General features: G+C 40.1%; 2 protein-coding genes across 2 annotated transcripts in view; both read left to right on the forward strand.

Moving 5' to 3' along the window:
* Nucleotides 1-15,172, forward strand: part of SACM1L (SAC1 like phosphatidylinositide phosphatase) — a 31,190-nt gene extending 16,018 nt beyond the window's left edge. Inside the window, exons 7-20 of the mRNA XM_014889637.2 lie at nucleotides 1,556-1,589; nucleotides 4,212-4,313; nucleotides 5,067-5,152; nucleotides 5,347-5,433; nucleotides 5,911-5,979; nucleotides 6,063-6,142; nucleotides 7,650-7,748; nucleotides 10,353-10,491; nucleotides 10,720-10,789; nucleotides 10,883-10,955; nucleotides 11,404-11,497; nucleotides 11,584-11,676; nucleotides 12,328-12,385; nucleotides 13,068-15,172. Coding sequence (XP_014745123.1) covers nucleotides 1,556-1,589; nucleotides 4,212-4,313; nucleotides 5,067-5,152; nucleotides 5,347-5,433; nucleotides 5,911-5,979; nucleotides 6,063-6,142; nucleotides 7,650-7,748; nucleotides 10,353-10,491; nucleotides 10,720-10,789; nucleotides 10,883-10,955; nucleotides 11,404-11,497; nucleotides 11,584-11,676; nucleotides 12,328-12,385; nucleotides 13,068-13,204 — 1,221 coding nt within the window. The 3' untranslated portion in view covers nucleotides 13,205-15,172. The remainder of the gene's footprint in view (nucleotides 1-1,555; nucleotides 1,590-4,211; nucleotides 4,314-5,066; nucleotides 5,153-5,346; nucleotides 5,434-5,910; nucleotides 5,980-6,062; nucleotides 6,143-7,649; nucleotides 7,749-10,352; nucleotides 10,492-10,719; nucleotides 10,790-10,882; nucleotides 10,956-11,403; nucleotides 11,498-11,583; nucleotides 11,677-12,327; nucleotides 12,386-13,067) is intronic.
* A 775-nt stretch (nucleotides 15,173-15,947) lies between these two features.
* Nucleotides 15,948-22,016, forward strand: SNRPD1 (small nuclear ribonucleoprotein D1 polypeptide). The gene is made up of 4 exons (XM_014889651.2): nucleotides 15,948-16,079; nucleotides 16,575-16,651; nucleotides 18,977-19,168; nucleotides 21,376-22,016. Exons 1-4 carry the CDS (start codon nucleotides 16,066-16,068, stop codon nucleotides 21,450-21,452), a joined length of 360 nt encoding a protein of 119 aa, XP_014745137.1. The 5' UTR covers nucleotides 15,948-16,065; the 3' UTR covers nucleotides 21,453-22,016.
* Nucleotides 22,017-22,074: the final 58 nt, after the last annotated feature.

Raw genomic sequence — 22,074 nt, forward strand, 5'->3', positions numbered from 1 at the left:
AAATAGACTTTTGCTATAAGTATGAAACAGCTTTTTGTGATTCTGTCTCTTTCAGACAGACAGAATCTAGTATAACGTGGCTAATCATCTAGTTTAGCACAGGGAGTCTTCTGCTTTCAAACTTCCAACTTTGTCAATATCCTTAGTAGTACTTCTAGAAAGCTAATTTTTTGGAAGTGTCTGTATTTGAAGATACTGTGCTGTGAAGATAGCTGCTCATATAAACCAAAGGGGAAGTTACACTGAACAGCATATGCTTCTCAAGCATTTTGAAGCTTAGCTACATATTTATCTTTGGGTATAGACAGAGTCTAGTTCATCACTTTTTTCCTAAGACTCTCTCACAACATTTGTGAGTGCGGTTTAAATTCCATTTGCCTAGTGAATAGATCATAAAACTGGTAATTTAAGAGTAAGACTGACAGTTCAGACTCTTCCAGTTTATTTCAAATGAAGACTTAACACAGTGTAACCTTTAAATTCACTTAGTCTAGCAAATAAAGTGCATGACCATGAGCCACAGCTGCAGCACCTTAATGGCCAGACTGTCTAAGCTCCTTCCTGCTGGAGACATCCTCTGTTAAACTCCTTGGACTGCCTGCACTACAGCAGCCTCCTCTCTCCTTCAGTACTTTGCATGTATCAAAGCAAGTGACGCATGGCTTCTATTTCTGCCTCGGTAACCTGTGGAGAAGTGCTGTTACGTTAGACAGCACTGTTCCAAAAGGCTGGATTGTGCAGTGCTTCTGGAATGTGGAGATATGAATTAGAGAAGGGCTGTCGTGCTTATTCCAGGGGTATACAACTGGGTGTACAGTTTGCATAGTGCTATGCAAGTAAAGCTTGGGAAATGAGAAAGAAGCTGTGGTAGGAACAGCAAAGGAAAGCCAAGTGTGGCTGGCTGGTGAAAACAGACCTAGGTGACAAAACACAGAAGCTGATATTGATATATAACTGATTTATTTAGGCTGCACTTCCCCTCACATTGATTACAGCTGGCTTGATGCAGGAACTGTTTTAGGTAATGAAGTGTGGGATTTCTGACTTCTAGTATTGAATTTTAAAGTTTTCTTGAAAGATTAAGTTACTCAGGTATGGCAGGGTAGGAAAAACTCTGAAACAAGCATTTTGAGTATTAATCACATAAAAATACATCTTACTGAAGGCTTCTGTAACTACTATCTCTGCATATGTCCTACTGTGGAGGTAAACAAAGCAAACACCATGTCAAAAGATTTCAGCAAGTATTGCTTTATATCAGGCATGTTTGTAGGAGAGTAAATTCTGGGTATAGGAAGGACAAAACAGCTTGTTTTTTGTCCAGGCTGTTTAATTAGGATTAGACTTTCACTTTTTTCCTCCTGCTGATAAGGATTACATATGTTGCTATTTTCCCTGGACTTCTTTTCCCAGAAAGGAATGTTTCACCCTAAATAAAAAGTAAATTATATAAAGTATATATAAAACTACCAAAAAATCCTTAGGCAAAGCACAGTCACTCATCTTTTTTGGCTAGTAGTGGTTAATATTTTTAACATGTATTTGTATGTTTCAGATCCATAGATTTGCTACACCAGTGATGCATGGATGTATCCTTTTGTGTTGTAAAACTAAGTGCTGGATATGGGTAGTCCATTAGCAAAGTGAGGCTGCTCTTTTGTTACACTGGCAATTATAACATAGATCACATTGTCAGAAACAGATAGAGTTTGCGATATGTGGGTGTTACATATTGTTTGATAGCCCACTTGTGTGTTAACTCCCTTGAACGTTCTGCTTTGAAGGCTTCATGTGTTTAACTTTACTGTCATGGTTTGCATAACTGTTTTCCAGTGGGAAGGTTAAGATTAATATGGCAGATGCTCTTCCATCAGCTTTAGTACTTTTTAATCTTGCTATAAGGATGCATTTACTTTAGATACAAAATAAGGGAGAACAGTTTTGACTTGGAGTGCTTATGGATGTTGAAGAATAAAATAATAAGTTCTGCTGAAGGTTTCTGGGCAGCTGCTTTTCCTGGGAACCTGTTTTTCCTGCACCAGTGCTTTGGGAAACAGCCTTTTTAGCAAAGCAGTCATAAGTTTATTTTTGAGAAGGGATGAATGCTGCAAGGAAGCTGAATGCTTTCTGGAGGCAGTGTGTGATCAACAATAAGTCCTAGGTAGTCTCAAGTGTTCCTGAACTGACAGCATGAAAAGGACTGGTAAGACTGGACACAGCAGCTTATGCCATATTTTGCTGTATTCGTCCATTGCAAAGGCCTCTCAGATGTGTGCTGGGAATGGCTTCCAGATGGAATCAGTTGATCTGGTAGGACTGTCAGCAGCTGGCAGATCTCCAGTCCTTTCCTGTAACTTCATTTAATGGAAGATGTTGTGGGAGTAGGCAGAGAGACAAAGGAAAGATAGCAAAAGGGAACCATTGAAACACCCTAATCCTTATACTGCTCGTCCTGTATAAATTGCAATTAGCCACTGACAGACTGCAATTAACACCTTCCTCAATCCTGTTTTTTCACTCTATAAATAATTAGCATAAGGACTGTATGGTTATATTAGAAAACTAGAATTACAGCAAAACTTTAGAGAACTCAGGAATTTGAAGAAACAAGATTTCTAGCAGTAAAAATGCTAGGAAGACCCCTCAGCAGAACTGTTACAGTGCCACTAGTAGATATTTCAATAATATCAAAGATTCTGGTTTTTGGGTATTTTTTCCCCTTATATAAAGCCAAATATATTTTTTCAAGTATGTGTACTGGTCTTCTAGTCTTGCAGTGGTGAGAAATAATGGATTGGATAGTTGAGATTTTGATCACCTGAAGCTCTAAACTATGTTTAATATTTCCCTTAGTGCTCCAAACCTAAGCCCTTCTAAAGAACAGTAAATTCTGTCTTGTCCTTATCTGTATATGTGGAAGTTGCTAATAGCAAGTTATCATTTTAAGGACAGATTGCCAACAGAAAATAGGCTGACAATTGCTAAGCAGCTTAGGTTAGAGGTAACCTAACAGAACAGAATACTGTTGGCTGTACAAATGTTGAATTAAAGGGTGGAGGACCTGGCAGGAATTTTCCAGGAAAACAAGAGGAATTAATATTTTTCGGCCTTGATTTATGAATTGTGAGAACATTCTGGATGGAGCCAATTTGTATTACATTTTTGGGGTTGTTTACATGTATTTATTGGCATAAATACAAACAGAAATCAAGATGACTCATGTATGAAATCACTGTTCTTTAACACAGCTGAGGTGCTGCTCATGTGTGACACAGCTGCTTTATGTCCAATTGGAGTCATAGATAAAGAACCTAAATTTCACTTGAGACAAAGTATCTAGATTCCTCAGAGAGAAGACTGCAGTACACTAATTTAAAAATTGGCAGATTGATCTTTTGCTTGCTTTAAAGTGATAAGTTTGTTTTTTAGAGGCAAAGCATGCAAGCTGGTGAATCTATCTGGAGAAATTTTTCATAAGTGCTGGTCTCTATTAGACTTGATAGCTTACTGCAGTCCAAATAAGTGCCACTAGAAGTAGCACAAAAAAAGACCAAAGCTGAAACTGGTTGTCATTGGTTCTGTTTGTTGGTTAGTCCCAGGTGCATTTGGCACTTTGGATATGTAGCCCAGGCAGGAAACCATTCTTGTGTGAGAAGCTCATGCTGGAGTCTTGGTATTTGTGTTCATTCTTTTTCTTCATGTGGATTTGAAGGCCATTCTATTTCACTGTTAGTTCTGGCATTTGTAGATGTGATCTGTGCTGCACTTCTGGGAGCAAAATGTATACCTCAAGATATTTACTCCTCTAAAAGCCTAGAGAAACTTTTGAAGAGGTATTTTTTGAAGTAGTTGTTAATTTTTAAAAGCAATTGGGACAAGAAACTGTTAAGGTAGTCTAATAAAATCATGGATGAGATGATTAGGACCACAAGACCCAGAATAAACTTCCTTAGAATCACATTTTCTCAAAATTGCAGCATTTTTAATGTTTGCTCATCAGTGACATCACCATAGAGTGTTGTTTTGCAATGTGCATATTGATCCTAATATTGTTATTGTCTCTCAAGTTTGATGTTCAACTGTTGTTGGGGTGACAAATGTTCAAGGAACCAAGAAACTACATTCAAATCAATCCATAATGTTCCCTACCTGTTGATTTATAAAAATATCCTAAAGAAAAGTTGAGGTTTTTCCTTAGTATTGTTCATCAGTTATCACTATGCACTCTTGTTCTATTAATGGCAAGTGTTTTGACTGGCTGCTTATTTCCAGAAGGAGCTGTTTCAGGGCTGGCGTTCGCTACTATGTAAGAGGTAAAAGAAATAAACTGATTTATTTCAAAAATAATATGTACTCCATCTGCACATGTGAGTTACCTTTAAGAATAATTGGTGTATAATGGCTTGCAAAAAAACTGTTTAGTTTCTCTTGAGGTTCTTCCTCCAAAGAAAATATTAGGTACTGAAGTATTTTTTGGGATTTATTAAAACTGACTCTTCATGTCTTTAAGACATAATTGCAAAAAGGGTTGGTTTTTTTTTAGGGATTTTTAACACATGGCTATTTTCATTGGTGCTAAATGCAAGTGTGTAATAGCTCTTTTGGTCCAGCAGTAAATCCAGCTGAGACCATCACTGGTGCTGGCAGGGGAGCCCTGAGTGGTGTTCTCTAATTGTTTCAAGTTAAAAAGCAAACAGGGAAATGAATTTAAATTTCTTTCTCTGTTCTTAGTCCCAACATACATGCTTTTAAAAAAATTAGTCTGTTTCTGCAGTACCATTGTTACAGAGTTGTGAGTATTTTGGTATCAGAGCACTGGTATTTTATTTCATATTAAGTGATCATTTCTAGTACTAGAAATATCAAAATGTGTTAACTTGAAGAAGCACAGTTCTGCTTAAATTTGGCACAGATCATGTTAAAGTTTTACCAAAGCATTTTATGTGGTCAGGCAGCTCTGTGCTTCCTGTGAGGATTTGAAAGGGAGAGGAAGGAAGTCTTTTGCTGATGTACTGTCACTGTTCTGCAGGCAAGCTGAGCTGGCTAACAGTCTTTTCCCTACACAGGTATTGATTCAGAAGGGCACGCTGCTAACTTTGTTGAGACAGAACAAATTGTGCATTACAAGGGCAGCAAAGCATCGTTTGTTCAGGTAAAGTCAATGTAAGGAATACAGATAGATAGCTAGCTTTGTCTATGCTTTTAAATATTTCCATATCTTATATAAAATCTAGAAAACTAAACAGACTGAATTAGTTTAACAACATAAACCAATCTGCTTTATTTTTAAATGTCAAGTAAGTTTTGTAAATTTTGCTGTTTAAAACCATTTCCACTCTTTTGCAGACTCGTGGATCTATTCCCTTTTTCTGGTCTCAAAGACCAAACCTCAAGTATAAACCAAAGCCACAGATCAGCAAGTCAGTAAATCATGTATGTGAGTGTTTGTGTCTTGGGGTTTTAACATGTTACTGGGCTCATGTTTGTGTGGTAGGGTAACAAACTGTAATCAGAAGAATAAAAATCAGCAATACTGGATTGAGCTTTATTTTTGAAGAGTAATAGCAAGAAATCTTGCTATTCTTATAGGTATATCCTTATAGCAAGAACCTTGTCCTGCTTATGATGAATTCAAAGGCCAAAAAAAATGCAGATAGCAGTGGGGGGTAGTTTCTCTTTGGATCCAGTTTGCAGCAGTTTTAGTAGCTGTACAATACTCCTTATCTGTAGCATGTTTAATGAGGAAAACTGAGTGGACTGGGAGAAGGAGAGTGGCAATGTATTGGCACAATAAGGAACATCAAACACTTAGTTATAAGAATTAACGAAAAGATTATAATGGAGGTTTCTTGTAAAGCACAGATCTTAATGGTAGTGTACATCTGTCAACACATTTCCTTTCTCTTCTAGATGGATGGCTTCCAAAGACATTTTGACTCACAAATAATTAGCTATGGAAAGCAAATGATTGTCAACTTGGTATGCTTTCACTTGTTCTTCCTGAAAAAGTTGTTCTTTTAAGCAGGCTTTTTAGTAATTCTGTCTGTTTTCCCTTTTCCCAGGTTAACCAAAAAGGCTCAGAGAAGCCTCTTGAGCAAACCTTCTCAAAAATGGTGAACAGCATGGCAAATGCAATGGTCAGGTACATGTGACATGAGGTGATATGTTTTGTGTTAAAAGTTAAGCATTGTCTCTGAGAGCCACAGAGTGCTCAGTTCTTTGGGGGCCTTTACCAACCTTGTAATTTGTTTGCATTTTATGTTTATGAAGTAACTTGCTACGGGAGGACACAGGCAGAATAAAGAAGAATATTCAGAGGCAATGGTAATGCCAGTATTGGAGTCCTAGTATGCAATGGAGGTATTCTGCATTTTAGGAAAAAAGAAAATCATGCCCTGTAAAATTGGCTTCTAGCAAAAGGGCTTGGTTATGTTGCTAACTTAGTGAGGAAGTGCTGAGCATGAGCAAAACAGGATGGAAAAGTAAGGGAACAAGTAATTTGAATGCCTGGAGATCAGTGTAACAATAGGCCAAGAGTGGAGAATGCACTTGGATTATGAGAAATTCAATCTCTTTGTGGGAACACAGAATGCAGTACAGAGTCTTACGACCTGTCTGTGCTTGCTTTCATTAACTTCTGGAGGGAGTGCTTGCATCCACTCACAGATATTTGCTCCTCTACCTTATCCTTGAAATTACTATGCTGTGTTTTTTTTATTCTGTGCATATTTGCTATAAAGTCATCTGGTGGAAACCCAGATGTGAAAATGTGTGAAGGTGTATTTTGGTGATGTTCTGTGTATGTTCAAAAGTGGTGTTTGGCAGCCCTATTTTACAATTGCTATCAAAATCTGCTTTCTTGGTTAATTGTTTTTAATGATGTTTACCTGCCAGAGTAAACTCGATACTTCAGTCACTTGTTTCAGTGTGTATAGACTTGTATAGGTTTCAGGACTATGCATTTTTCTTCATGGGTAGTCCTGAAGTCTTGACAAATATCTTTTGGGTTATGAATGCTTGGCAAGAGGAATAGAATTCACAGCACACATGTCCATACAAATGTTGAATTAATCAAGCACCACTCATTTAGAGCGCTTCTTGCCAGAAATTGGCTGTTAAAATTTTGTTCCAAGTCAGTAGCTGCTTAATTTTCTTGTGACAGTTAGGTTAGCTGCTTAAACAGAATCTGTCTCAGGTTTCTAGAGTTATCAAGGGAATAATGCCAGCAAAAAATGTTGGATTCCAATACCTGTGTCTAGTTCAAAGTGAACAGAGAATAAAAGAATCCTGGTGGGGGAAAAAATAAATATTAAATAAGACTTGTATTCCGTCTGTACTTTCTGGAGGAAAAATATTAGCCAGAATATAGAATGGAACATACCTAGAACTTGGAACTCAATCTGTGCTTCCCCAGACTAGTAGCATTTTGTAAAGTATTTTAAATAGTGTCACCATTCACACTAAGGGTGCAGCATCAGGAACATTACAGAGCACTGACAAAATCTGCAGTTGTGCTGAAAGTCATCTCTAAAGAAAACCAAATCCTCTGTCACTACCTGTTTTATAGATCAGCTTTTTGCTGTAGGGTTTTCTGTAAGCTTCACTGCAGTACATATGTAATCTGAAAAAATCCTTCTCTTGCTGAGCAGGTACGTGGCATTTGACTTCCATAAAGAGTGCAGTCGGATGAGGTGGGATCGACTTCAGATTTTGATGGATCAATTGGCAGACCAGCAAGATGAGTTCAGGTAAGGCTCTGCAGTTCTTTCACCTCTGTGCTGTTAAAATGAGTCCACTTCCTCATAGCTTCTATTGTCTTGCATTAAGGCACAGTGACACAGACCTGTGATCTTCTGTAAAGAAGATACATTTGTGTGCATTAAGGTGTCCATATCTCTGGTGTCTTTCTGGCACTGTGCAAGGTTAGAGGCCTGTTGGGGGGTAAGATGTAAAGCCCATGTTACCTCTCAATAAAAGTAGGTCTGAGAATTGCAGCAACTCTGAGCTGTGGTAAGAGCTGCCTTTGTAAGCCTAGGTGAAAGGCTAGACAAAGAAATGAACGTGCATACAGCTGGAGCCATTTGAAAGAAAATGTCCTTAGATTATTTTTTTCATCCATAGTAATTCCAGGTGGTGTTGACAGCAAACTGTTCTGCCACATAATGTTAAGACACGGGGTGTTCCTTCCACAGGCATTTGTAAAACTGTTTTCTCTAACACATGTTGTAGCTCCAAACCTTGCACTGGCATTGGTTGTTAGTACTTGGTCATATAAGTAACCCACAGGGAAACAAATTTTCATTTTCTTTAGTCATATAAAAATACAAAAAATGTCCAAATCAGGTTAAATCTTTATTCCCACAAGTGTGGTTTTGGTCGTAGCTACTTATAGACCTATATAGTGCTAGGGAAATAGATTATTTTGTTCTGCTTTTCTGATTGCTTCCTTCCCATTCCTGAAGCCTTGTGACTAAAGCACAAAGTAGATCAGCTAAAACATTACAAAACTAGCAGTGGTATAGCCTATCCTGACAAAATAAAATGAGGTAAGGTGTGGACTAGAACAGAAGTCTTATTAATGAAGTCTCTTGCCTGGAGTGATGGCTATGGGAATTAAAATATTAACTATAATCTGATTAATTTATATATGTCCACCACAAAATAAAGCTATTTATGGAAAACTCAAAAGGTCTTTGTGAAAAACTCATAAAAAATCACTTTAGGACTTTTTGAAAAACTCATAAAGACCTAATGAATAAATTGACTTTGAGCACCTCAAGGAAGCAGAAATAATATTGTAGTTTTTTCCTATACAGCAAGGATCCTTTATTCTTAGAATTAGTACTGAATCCCTTAACTTGTTCACTGTCAGCTGCCATTGGATGCATAGAAAATAACCAGATTTCATTGAAATGAAGGAAAAAAAAGCCATCTCTAAAACAAGACACAAAATTGAAGACTCTTTCTCAGGATTAGGCTGGCTTTAACTTGCTTTATTTCATTTGTAATGACTCTTGCTTAAATAGCAACAGAAAAGTCTGAGTTCTGATTTTCATAGAAAATAGTTTTGCAACCCCTAGGTAGGTAAACAACTCTTATTTTCTGCTAGTTAAATCCAGTTGTGGAAAATCTGTCAGAAGGGCTGGGTTCATGGAGGTGTGTTTTGTTAGTTTTTAATTTTCTTTTTAGAGCAGCTGTAGGAGATGCAGCATTTAAGAATAGACATTTCTATTAGGATAATAACAAACTATCTTATCCTAATATCAGTTGTAGGCAAAATTTGGGGGGGAAAAGGAAGATTTCACAGGTATTATCTGCTTTAGTCTTCAACGTAAAACATGGTATAACAAAACTTGTTCAAGAATGATGAAAATGGCTCTTAAAAAGAAAACACAAGGTTAATCAAAATAAATTCTTGTGCTTCTAAGGCTCCTGATCATAGTACTGCACTACTCTAGACTTGATAAAAATGCTCTACAGTAACAGTGGATTATATGCTAGTAGTCCAGAGTTCATAATTACATATTGGAGTAATTTAATTTATAGATTATAATCTGTAAACCTGTAGACAGCTGGAAGTTTCATGGTCTGGCAGGACAGGCATAGTTCTGTCCCATTCACACATCTAGATAAGTAGGTTGCAATATTCATTCAACCAGCTCAGCATTGGTATGCATGTGTGCAGTTCAGTATTTAAAATGGGCTGTTTGTTATCAACTACTGGAAAGACCGGGTTTAGTGGATTTAAAAGATTGAGGTAATAATTGCATATGCAGGGGGAATATCTGGTTCCCCCACATGTTAACATAAATGGAGAGAACGGCATGTGACAGTAGCAGATTTTTCCATGTTTTGTAAGCACCCTTAAAAAAATCTGAGTACCTTCCTGGAAGAAGTGCCTGACAACTTAGATGACTTTTTATGTATGGGTGACTGAATCGAACTGGTGACCACTTATAAACAAATCAGGTTACTTCTGCTGTTAGGCTCTGCTCATGATCTTCATATCTGTGGAGCTAGGACACTAAAATAACTGGGGGGAGAAAAAAAACTAAAAACGACAAGTCCCTGATTTTGCACCAGAAGCTGCTCTTCCCAGTGGCATATAACTCAATATTGCTGATTGATTTTCTGAATGGTAAGAAAGAATTCTGCCCCAAGGTTGCTGAATGTTCATCCATTGATGCTCGTTTTCAGCATGGGAAGAATTCAGGGAGTTCAAAGTTTGAAGACATGGCTGAGTGCTCATTAAACGCTCAGGACAGTTGTGTTTTGTTGCTAGGATATTTACTTGTGAAAGCATGTGGTTTATATGGACTGTTATCTCTAAATACCTGTATTGTATGTGTTAGTTACTTTCTAGTTGACTCGGAGGGCAAAATTGTGACTCAGCAGGAAGGAACGTTCCGCAGTAACTGCATGGACTGCCTGGATCGGACTAATGTGATCCAGAGCTTGTTAGCACGCAGGTCTCTCCAGGCCCAGCTTCAGGTAAATGTTTTACTCTTCTTTGACAAGCTGGAAGAGGAGAAAGGCTTTCCATTTGGAATGGAAATGTAATTTGAATGCTCCAGTAAGAGCTTGCATAGTGGAGTTACTGTACTATTTACTTGAGCTGCATTGACTAGACTCAAGTTTGATAAATACAGCTTTTTCTGAAAGCAAATCCTAATTTTTCTATCAAACTTCTAGCAAGCCTCAATATACTTTTTATTCTAGAGACTAGGTGTTCTGCATGTGGGACAGAGAATTGAAGAGCAGGCAGACTTTGAGAAAATCTACAAAAATGGTAGGTTGTTTATACTATAGAGTTCAAACAATGACTTTTTTTTAAGAGAGTATATAACTTCCTTAATATTTCTTACTGTTTTCCTCTTTACAGCATGGGCTGATAATGCTAATGCTTGTGCCAAACAATATGCTGGAACTGGTGCCTTAAAGACCGATTACACCAGGCAAGTCAGCCTTTCTTGCAAGGGCCTTCTGGGTTTTTGAGCATGTTTGGGATTTTCAAGCCCTCATATCTGAGAAGGTTATTGATCTGGGGCTTAAGCTATAAATGAGTTTTTTGCAACAGTTCAGTTGGTAAAAAGTCAGACTGAAATTTCCAGATTCTTTGCTGTGTTTATATGAAAGTAATGGCTGTCTGGAAATGAAAACCAAGGCAGTTTGTCATGAAGATGCACGTTTATATTGTCTGATCGAAAGAAGTGTCACTTTATTTTCCAATTTTGTTACAAGTATGTGTGGTAATAATGCAGAGGTGGCACTAGGTAAATGTATTCCTGTGTAGGTGTTAATTTAAAGTAGTACACATCTGGATAATGACAGAAAGTAAATCAGAAATTATAGTCCTGGATTTATACATCCATTTTAAACATTTTTCACAATTTCTTTTTGCAGAACTGGAAAGAGAACTCAATGGGGCTTAATAATGGATGGCTGGAACTCATTAATACGTTACTACAAAAACAACTTTTCTGATGGATTTAGACAAGTAAGTTAAGCTTTTAGCTGTGGGGAGGTGTATTTGATAAGCATTGCTGTGCATTCTATAACTCTTGCCCTCCTTTTCTCTTCCAGGATGCAATTGATCTTTTTCTTGGAAATTATTCAGTGGATGAAGTAGAACCTGCTAGTCCTTTACATGTCAAGAAAGACTGGAAGTTCCTAGCTGTGAGTATGGACACCTTATTTGTGATAAGAAAACACAACCATTCAGTCATTGACTTCATTATGCCTGAGTAGGACTTGTTAGTCATGAAGCATCCCTGTAATCTGGTAATATTTCTATGATACCTGCTTATAGGATTAAACCCAGACTGTTCCCTTGACAGAAAATGGAGTGTCCTTGAGGTATTGGAAAAACTGCTGTTTGCTTTTTTTAAAATATGCTTCACCAGGTGGAAGGGGGAAAATTCTACTACTCGTTATCAATGACTGTTTCCTTCTGCAGAAGAATTTTGTGGAGTTACTTTCTCATACTTCATGCAGAAGCATAGACTGTAGCACAAAACTCTCACTCTTTTTCACCCTTCCCTTTCTATTTCAAAATGGGATTTGGGAACATAATGGGTTTAACTGGTGTATTTATTTTTTTTAAACAAAGCATAAACCTCAGCCTCTCTTAATGCACAGGAGGTGTATTTCAGTTCTAAACATGATTATTGAACAGTCTTCCAAATTTTGGAACTATCCGAACTTTTATTTGTACCTGAAAGCAGGTGAATTGAGAAGCAAACCAAGTAAATAGCTTTACATCTTAAAGGAAATTAAGGAACATATATACTGCTGTATCAAGTAATTATTCTGTTTCTCTTTCCTCAGTTACCTATTATTATGGTCGTTGCTTTCTCCATGTGCATTATTTGCTTGCTAATGGCTGGTAAGTCACTATTAAGTTTAATTTTATTCAGCTGGCTTGTGTCTCTGTGAACTTTGTGTAAATGGTTACCAGTAGCTGTTCAGTATAGGATAGCTTCTCAGTCATTCTGAAAGATGCTTGAACATGGCTCTGGAAATTGAGGTTTAGCACTGTATCATTAATGAGGAAAAAACTGAGGTACTATAGAAAACAATGTTAAAACTCATGTAGAAGTCATGAGAAAGGACACTTAATTATTCCCAAATTTAGATGCACCTTGGTAGACCTGTAGCTTTATTGTAGGCTGGATGAAGCCCCAGAGGAATACCTGTCTAATTTTGGCAGAAAGACAGTTCAGAACTGTCAGATACAGGCATAAGCCTGGTTCTGATGGATTCCCTTTAATCTAAATCTGTACTGAGAGTGGTGAAGGTTTTTGCCTTCTGTTTTTGCTTTGAATTTTCTAACATTACTGCCAGTAGAGTTCTTGACTGACTTCCATAGATCCGTATTCAATGTGTTCCAAGAACTGTGTGGCAAATACAAATTTTCCAAGGTAGGGAAACAGAAGATCTGTGAAAGACTTCTGATTTCATTTGACAACAGAGCTGAGGAAGAGCTTGAAATATTTGCATTTGTCCTAAAGTAAAACTATATGCTAACTGGAGATAATGAGCTAAAAGGTTTGTCTGACTCTTCTCAGGTGATACATGGACTGAGACACTGGCCTATGTGCTTTTCTGGGGAAGTGCCAGCTTTGGAACTTTTGCTATCATTCTTTACAATGGCAAGGATTTTGTAGATGCACCCAAGCTGGTCCAGAAGGAGAAGATGGACTGAATTTGTGTGTGTGGAAAGCGGCTTGGTACTGAGGATTCTTCAAGCCACACTTGGAGTCTCTACTGATCTGCTTTCCACACCAAAAAATGCTCTTATGAACATTGTTCCTCGGCAGTGGGGGGGAGGGGGGTCAGGGATAAGGAAATGGTGTCCTGTGGTGGTGGTAGCTTTCAACTGAGACCTGACTTGACAGTCTTAGTTGCAATGGTCTTTGGAATATTGCATTAGTGGACAGGGCTCCACTCTTACTGGCATAATGGAAAGACACAAGCCAGCTTTTTGGTATCTGGAATGTTTTGGAGCTTAAGTGGACTGCTTAAGGTCATGCTTCACCTGGGCTGTTGCAGCTGGCTTTTTGCTCTTGACAGGAGAGAGCTCTGATGTTGTTAGTGTCTCAAAATACCCAAATGTTGAAGCATTAATAATGGAACATCTGATAGTGGTCTCTGAACAAATATGGTGTCATAACAATAAAAAGTCTAGGTCCAGACTTCCAGCTGGATTATATTTGTTGTAATAAAGTCTGTGTTAAAGAGTCCTTAGTGCATATTCGTGTGTGGATTCTTTTCACTAAACATGAAAGATTTTGAATCCTAATGCTGTTCTAAAACGAGGTTTTTGTCCTGTCTTGTTTATCTAGAACTGATGCAATATTCTGCTAATCATTGTTTGGGTGAAAGGCCAGTGTAATTGGATGTTCCTGAAGTTGCAAATGTCTTGCACTGTTTCAATACTACAGTCTCCATATGAAAATCCAGTAGTTAGTGAGTTAAAATGTAGAATTTTCTTTCTGAAAATGTAAACAAAATCAAAGAATGTAAAAGTCCTTTGCAGTGTTTATTCAACCTTCCTTATGCTAAAGTTCCAAAGTACTTCATTACTTTAAGAATGGATCACAACATAAAAGATGAACTTTTTATTGTTTTGGTAATCAGCTGCTTCTATCCTTGGTTATGTTGAAATAATTTGTGAAAGAAGGAATAGCAGCCTGAGGAGAAAGCAGCAAGTCTAAATTTGGTATTTCTACTTGGGAGCAGCAGCTTGCTTTTCATGCATGATACTGTAACACACTCTTTTAAGAAAAAAAAAGAGGAAAAAAAAAAGCTGCAGACTAATTTGTGATGGTTAATGTGTGTCTTTAAATTTAGTGTTTCCAAGCTGTATAAAAATAAGGACCAATTTTAAACCATTTTGTCACTTATTTTATATGGTTTTGTTCACAACCAGACATGGAACTTGCTTAAGGCACTGTGCATTGTTTAATATTTTCTGTAAGTACAGCTGTATATTCAGATTGCGAGTATAAAATTTAATGGGGGGAAGGGACAGACATGTAGAATACTACTAGGACTAGCACAGGTGTCACTTGAAGCTAGAATGCAAAACACTGTTACTCCAGTGTTCCCTTGTGTTATGACTGAAAATATGTACAGATTCTTCCTTTTTTTTTTTTTTTCTTTTGCAAGTGTTCATTTTAACCTTGAATGTTTCTGGAAGCCTCTCTGGGTTTTGTGTAAACATAACCTGTTCATGAGCACTAGTACTTGCAAAGTATCCGTTTGCTTCTAGATGCTGTAATGGAAAAATTGCCAGTTTGTGGCTAACTGGAAAATCTTCCTAACTTAAAATTTTGAAAGATGAACTCCCTCAAGGGCACAAAATACAAGAACATCATAGACTCAATATTTGAAAGCCGTGGTTCTGGTGGCTCATGGGCAGATGGAGTTTGAAACTTGGCTCAGTTGTCTTGCAGTCTAGAACTAAGTTGTTGCATCTTTGGTGAAGAACTTGTTGCAGCAAAGACCAAATTTGAATTGCTAATATAAAAGGTTTGTAAGACCTAGAATAATGTAGGTTTTAGAAGTTGGAAGGCACCTGTGTTTCAGTACTTTGCAAAGAGTCTGTATTTCTAAAATCACAAATGGTGTACTACTCCTTAGTGACAATAAAATGTTCAACTTTTCTAGATGTACTGTCTGCAGTGCATTTTGTGCTTTGGAGCAGACTGTTCCCAAATTGTTCCTTAGGAGCTGTTTCACACCTGAAGAATGCTTCAGTTTTGTGTGTGCTCATTGCAGCTGGGGATTATCACTCAAACAGTGATGATCTCACAAAGTGCCTGCTGTCAGTCTGCACTGTGTGATGTTCTCCTCCTCTCAGCCAAGGCTGGATCTCTCTCTGGAGCTGGAGTGCCATGGCTGGAGTGCTCCAGTGCTGCATCCCCAGTGTCACTTCTGCTCAGGACCACTGGCTCTTTGCCCCTTTCCCTACAAGGGCACTTCAGTGTCTTATTGACCATACTAATAGGTGAAAATTCAAGGTGTCTTCTTCCTTTCCCTTTTACCTTCACTAGGTGAAGAGAGAAGAAAATTTTGCTATTACAGTTCTGGATCCTGAAGCTGTAAGTTTTTTCACAATAAATTAGCGCTTTACAGGTTCTAGGCCTTGGAATTTTTTTTTCCTGTTTGTAAGGCTCAGAGTAGGTTTAAAACTAAGTAGTGTATTTTTTTTCTTCTCTAAAATTTATTTTTAATTAAGGAAGGCAATCTGATAGTTGTAAAAGCTTACAAAAAGCTAAGCTTCACAGACCAAGCCCCTCACTTCTATCCACATCTCCTTCCCACTCTGGCCATCCTTTTTCCCCCATCCTCACCTTTCCCCCATCCCCTTTCTCCGCCCTCTCCCCCACGAGCGGGACCAGGCCCTGCCCGGCTCTCGCGGTGAGTCCCCCGGGCCGCTAGGGGGCACTGTCGCTGCCGCCTCCTGGCGCGCGCGGCCTGATCGAGAGGCGCCTCCGCCGCAGCGCGCTCGGGGCTCTGCGCTCCTCTCTCCTCCTCGCCCGGGGCCGCCCGCCCGCCGCCATGAAGCTCGTCAGGTGAGCGGGTGGGCGCGGATGGGGGCGGATGGAGGTGGATTGCCCGCGCCTGGCAGCGGCGGGCGAGCCCGGGCGCTCAGGGCCGGCCCGCGCTCTTCCCCCACCGCGAGCGGGAGCGGCCCGGGATGGGCTGTGCCGCGCTCCCGCCCCGCGGCCTGCGCGGGTCGCTCGGCAAAGCCTCCCTCCCCCTTTGCGGAGGGAAACCCCCCGGACTTGGTTAGCGTTGCCTTGCCGGGATTGTAACGATTTTTAAAATGGTTCCTTCTTTGTACAATAATGGCCGTTTCGCCTGGAAGTAGATGCTGGATCCTGCAGTGTTTCAGCTCCCGGTGGCTGGGTAGGACGTGGACTATGTCACTGAACATCCCCAGCACAGTCCGTGAGCGCCGTTTTTTTCAGGATGCGGAGCTACTTGGTGCTTCCTGTCGAGCACGTAGGGCTTTATGTGGAAGTGGACGGGTTTTGGTTTTTTTAAAATGCGTTTTTAATTCCCAGGTTTCTTATGAAGCTGAGCCATGAGACTGTGACCATTGAGCTGAAAAATGGGACGCAGGTGCATGGAACGATCACAGGTACGGCAGGATGCAGCAAAATATTCTCCGTTGCCTTTCGGCACCCAATTGGCAGCCGGGGCTTGAATGAGTTTTTTGTCCTGTGCTCCCTCTTGCGGGGACCGGCACAGGAAAATGCAGGAGATGTGCTTTGTGTTAAAAAAAGTGTCTGGATATTGTCGAGGGTTGCTGGGAACAGTGGAGATCTGTGACCAGCCAGCTCTCCATAGGCAACCACGAAGTACTTGGGGATTTCAGTGGGTCACGGATTGTCTTTGTGTAGTAGTGGGCGAGTCCATACGTGGTCAGAGATTTCTTTGTTTTAAAGGTTCTTCTGGGAGCTGGAGATTTGCTGTAGCACTGGGAACCTCTGAGCCTAACTGCAGCTTTGCCTGCAGACAGGCTCGGGGAGAAGGAAGCAAACTCTTCCAAACGTTGCTTGGTAGTGTCTTAGGATTTTAGTAGCACAGTCACAGAGTAACAAAATGGTTTGGGTTGGAAGGCACATAGAAGACCATCCAGTTCTGACCCCTCACCATGCGCAGGGACACCTTCCACTAGGCCAGGTTGCTCAAAACCCCATCCAGCCTGGCCTGGAACACTGCCATTGATAGGGCATCCACAGATTGTCTGGACAACCTGTTGTTCTAGCTGATGTCTTAAATTGGTTAAATGTTCCATGTAGGCAGTTCTAATCTAAAAAATAAAGTTAGCTATTCCTGTTGAGCATGTCTTTTGTTAAGGTGACTCTTGATGGAAATACATATTTGCATATGCTCGATTTCGTGAGAGGTGGGTTTGAAAACTCAGAGCTGGGTGTGGGATCAGGGCAAAGAGGAATCCTGGCCGAGAGAATCTGCTCCCCTGCTGCTGCCAGAGGTCTATCCTTTTGGTTCGTGGGAGTTCCTGATTACCAGGTGCTTCTTTGTACCACTGAGCTGAAAGTTGCAGGGAATTTTGTAGGGTTCATTATGTGGTTTTCAGGTGTTAAAATACTGAAGGACGTTGCTTGGTGAGTGTTCTTGGGAGCTGTGCTTAGAGACAGTAGATATTATGTAGGTGGGGCAGAGCACGTTCTGTTTAACGAGGCAAACCCTCGCGGCTGAGCTGAGGAAGCTGCTGCATCTCCCTTCCTAAACTCACCCCCAGGTGACTTTCAGAAACTCTTCTGCTCAGGCACTCTTGGGGGAATAAAAAGATACAACTCTTGTTAAGTTTGAATTTTATTCCAGAGGGTTGCTGGGGTGTTTCTTGGGCCAGTAGCAATCTGTGAGGTTTTGGCAGAGTTGAAAACTGGCATTATTTTGCAGCCAGGTTCATCAGCTTTGATTAAAGCTGAGTGAGCCACCTCGGAGTTCGATTGCAGCATGCTCTACTGAACCCAGCCAGATGGGAAGCAAACACACTGCTGGGCTCCTGACCTCGCTGCTCTTTGAGGCTTAATTGTTGAGCGAAGCCTCTCCATTTTCTGCTAAGAATCTGTAAAAACATTGCACAATCTCCTCTTCCTCCTGGCGCCAGGGCAGGAGGAGGGATGAAGGGGCAGGTTTTGTGTAATGCCCACACACCAAACAAGGGACTGGGTCGGGTGGAGCTGTGTAAAATGTAGAGAGATGGGGAGAGGACAGAAAAATAACACTATAATTTTGATCTTCATAGCTGGAGATCAGATCCCACCTAAAGTTCTGGATATGCAAAATAAAAACTTCTGGGTTTTTTTTTAATTGCTTCTCATGGCTGTTACACAGTACATGCATCCATCTGGGATGTTTTGTCCAGTTTGTACTCAATGTGCACAGTACTGATTCCATACAATTCTTATGTACTGGCTGTTCTTAGAGTTTGTAACCACAGTGGTTGTTCCTTGCAGTTGAGTATTTTATGTACTTTGGAAAACTCACTCTAGTGTTGAATGTATTTTATCAGAAGATAAATGTTGCTTTTGTGGTTGGATTTTCCTAAGGCTTATGGAAAAAGGAGATTATCCAGGTTATTTTTCCTCCTCCAATGTTTGTTTTACTTCTTTTTAAAGGACTAAAGACTAGTATTAGGCTTCTGTAATAAGTTTATTTGTTGTTCAGAGGCGTTATTTTAACCATTTACAAAACAGCTATTGCCAGGACTTGGACAAAGATCTCTAACCATGAGGAGCTAAAGGCCCCTCATAGTAACTGGCATAATTCAAGAGAGAAAAGAGATGTAGTTTCATTCTGTGACAGGCTGAAGTAGTAATTCATGAGTGCTAGAAACAAGTGTTGATAAACAGGATAAATCTCATTTCATGTGCATACTTAAAAACAGGCAGCAAGAGACCTCATCCTTGAAATCAGGCTTGTGTTGTTTCAGGAGTGGATGTCAGTATGAACACGCATCTCAAAGCAGTGAAAATGACACTGAAGAACAGAGAGCCCGTACAGCTGGAGACACTGAGCATTCGAGGGAACAACATCCGCTACTTCATTCTGCCGGACAGTTTGCCTCTGGATACTTTGCTAGTTGATGTTGAACCAAAAGTCAAATCCAAGAAAAGAGAAGCAGGTGAGTTTGTGCTTTCCTAGTCTGTGTTTGTTCTGCGTTTGTGTGCATTTTAGTATTGTGAGTCTGAAGGTGTCTGATTTGAGTGTTTGAACATCTGCATTTGGCGTCAAATCCCTTCATGGGTGACGGTTTGACATGGCACTGGCTCAGTCTTCCTTGACCACCTCCCTGACATCTGCTGAGCTTCGTTCACGTGAACGAATGCATCTGTTTTTCAAAATGTTTATCAGCTTGAGTAAGTCTTAACCTGAGTCTTACAGTTGGCACCCAATGAAATTTACACTTCCTCTTCTCCAGATGTCTGTTTCCCCAGTTTGTATGGGGAGCTTCACACAGATACAGGACAGTATCTCAAACGCTGTTGAATGGTTCACTGAAATTTGGTGGGGGATAAAAGGGGTATCCATGAATTTGAGAGACTTGAGAACATAAGGGAATCAAGGCTCCAGTGAATACTCAGTGAGTGCATCTCCACCTTTGGCTCCCAGTAGTGTTCCAGTCTCTGCTCTTCTGCTCTTCCTGGAACTTTTTTTTCAAAGTGCTGCTGAATAAAAATCCTTTTCCTTAGAAGCCTAACAGTACAGACAGTAACTCAAATGTAATCCACACTATTAAAGATGAGTCTCCAGCAAATCCCAGGAATTCAGCAGCAGTAGTATATATTTTGCCACCAGTTAATCTGTGTGTTTTTAAAACAGTGAGCTGTAAGTGAAAGCTAATTGTGCTCTAAAATAACGTTGTAACCATTTCTCTTGTAATTAGTGTTGTAGTAAGTGGGTGTGCAGGATGTTCTGTGCTCAGCTGTGCAGCACCAAGTGCAAGCGCTGTGGCTGCTCCTTTGATAGGGAATAAGGATTAAGCTCCCAAAGGGGCTTTGCTTCTCCAGATTCATTAAACACATGGAGAAATGAGTGTGGTTGCATTGTTTTTTCCCTGAACCTCATGACATGGTGTGAACAAGAACATCCGTGTTTGGTGTCAGCTTTGGGGAAAGCTGCTGTGATAGCTCCAGTTTCCTCTGTTTTATGCTCCCTGCATCCACAATGTGTGGAATTGCTCTCAGACCAAAGCTGTGCTGTGCTTTGTCTTAATCCATAAATGCCCTTGGGCTTCAGAAGTGTAAAACCTTTGATCTGTCCTGGGGAAGTGGTCAGGAAAAAGGGCAGGGTTCTGGCTGGGGTGTATGTGCCACATGTGCTTTGGGTCCAAGCGTGCTGGAGCTTGGTGAGCACAGCTACCTGCTGATCTGTCATCCTCCAGCTGGGGTTGATGCTGCCATGGATTTTACAGGGTCAGTGTATTACCAGCAATATAATGACACCTTGCTTATGTCAAATGTGTCCTGTGTCTCTGCTCCTTCTGTCTTTTCTGCATTTCTAACCTACATCCCAGAATAATTGCCACAGCCTGCTCCTTGAATGTGGATGCCAGTGGGTGTCTCTTAGAGAGCCATCCATTTCTGCAGAATTTTCAGTATCGTTTTGAGCCCTGCACTCACACGTTTGAAATGAAACAATAGTCTAAAGTTTGCAGAGCGTCCTTGCAACCTGGAGGGTCACATTTCTTTGGGAGAGAGAGGTGCAAAGGCATGTTATCACCTTATGGATCATACGATATTCAGCAGTTGCTTGTGGCCTGCACTATCCTATGATTCTGTCTTCCCTTTACAATTAAATAGCAGTAATTAAAACTGAAGTACACAGTCAAGACCTTTGCCTTAGAATCACATCTGCAATTGGCAGAGGCATCACTGAGACGAGTAGGAGCTGTTGGATGCTGGGCTCCTTTCAAAGTACTGACCTTCCACATGGTGCCTGAGACAGAGGATAGGCTTGGGAAGCTCACAGCATGTCGAATACTGTATTTCTCTCTAAAAAAATAGACTGTATATATATAGAAAAAAGATTTCCTGGTTTCCTGTCAGATTACCCAGTCATTCGGGAGCAGCCAACTGTTTTATGCCTTTGTTTTCTGTAGTGAAGGCAAGAACGGACCACAGTAGTCTGTGGAAGCTGTATACTGGAAGAGCTAATGCAAAAGATGAAAATATTTCCTGAAACTTATGAGCATTAATAGACTTAATACCTAACTTAATGTCTTATCCCAGGGAAGCAGCGTGGTGATTATGCTCAATACAGAATGTTTTAATCAAAATGGAAGTATTCCTGGATCTCACTAGATTTACCCTTTTTCTTTTACCTACCAAGTTGCTGGAAGAGGCCGTGGACGAGGCCGTGGCAGAGGCCGAGGTCGTGGAAGAGGAAGAGGAGGCCCAAGGCGATAACTTCTCATCGTACAACTCCTACCAAATTCTGGGCAATTTCGGCTGTTTTTTGTACAGGTCTTGTTTATGGTATCCGTTTTTAATAAATTGAAATGTGAAAAGGTGTCTTTCCTTTGTTAGCAAAGCCTGGGAAGGGAGGCGGATATGTCCTGTTTCTAGGGTTGTTGCAGACTACACGGATCTTGGTTGTCACTGTTGAGATTTTGCCCACTCTTTGGAGGCTGTACAATTCCTCTTGCTTTTTGCCCCTGAATGAGAGACTTGTGTTGTGCTTTAACAATGTTTGAAATTAATCCCTCTTTTCTAAGGCACTTGCTGTCTTTGAATGGTTCCATAGTTAAGACACTGTATTAAGAACCCCTGTCCCATGAATGTCTCTAATACTGTTCTTCAGAGCAACCTTTTTTAAAGTTCATAGATATAATTTTAATGTTTTCTATTACACGAAGCTTGCAATTTAAACATATTGCTTTCTTTATAAAACATTTACACAAGGAAAATTAACCAGGTCTGTGGAACTGCTGGATTGTTACATCTGACGATTAAAGAATACCTGGATATGAACTTTGTCAAAGCTAATTATATTGCATACTTTTGTTTGGGTGGGGCTCGTAAAGCAGCT

This window comes from Sturnus vulgaris, chromosome 1 (genome assembly GCF_052056855.1).
Source record: "Sturnus vulgaris isolate bStuVul1 chromosome 1, bStuVul1.hap1, whole genome shotgun sequence".
Lineage (NCBI taxonomy): Eukaryota > Metazoa > Chordata > Aves > Passeriformes > Sturnidae > Sturnus > Sturnus vulgaris.

Coding starts and splice junctions, on each gene's coding strand:
- SNRPD1 (XM_014889651.2), top strand. Junction 16,652..18,976: donor GGTGCATGGAACGATCACAG/GTACGGCAGGAT, acceptor GTGTTGTTTCAG/GAGTGGATGTCAGTATGAAC. Junction 19,169..21,375: donor ATCCAAGAAAAGAGAAGCAG/GTGAGTTTGTGC, acceptor TTACCTACCAAG/TTGCTGGAAGAGGCCGTGGA.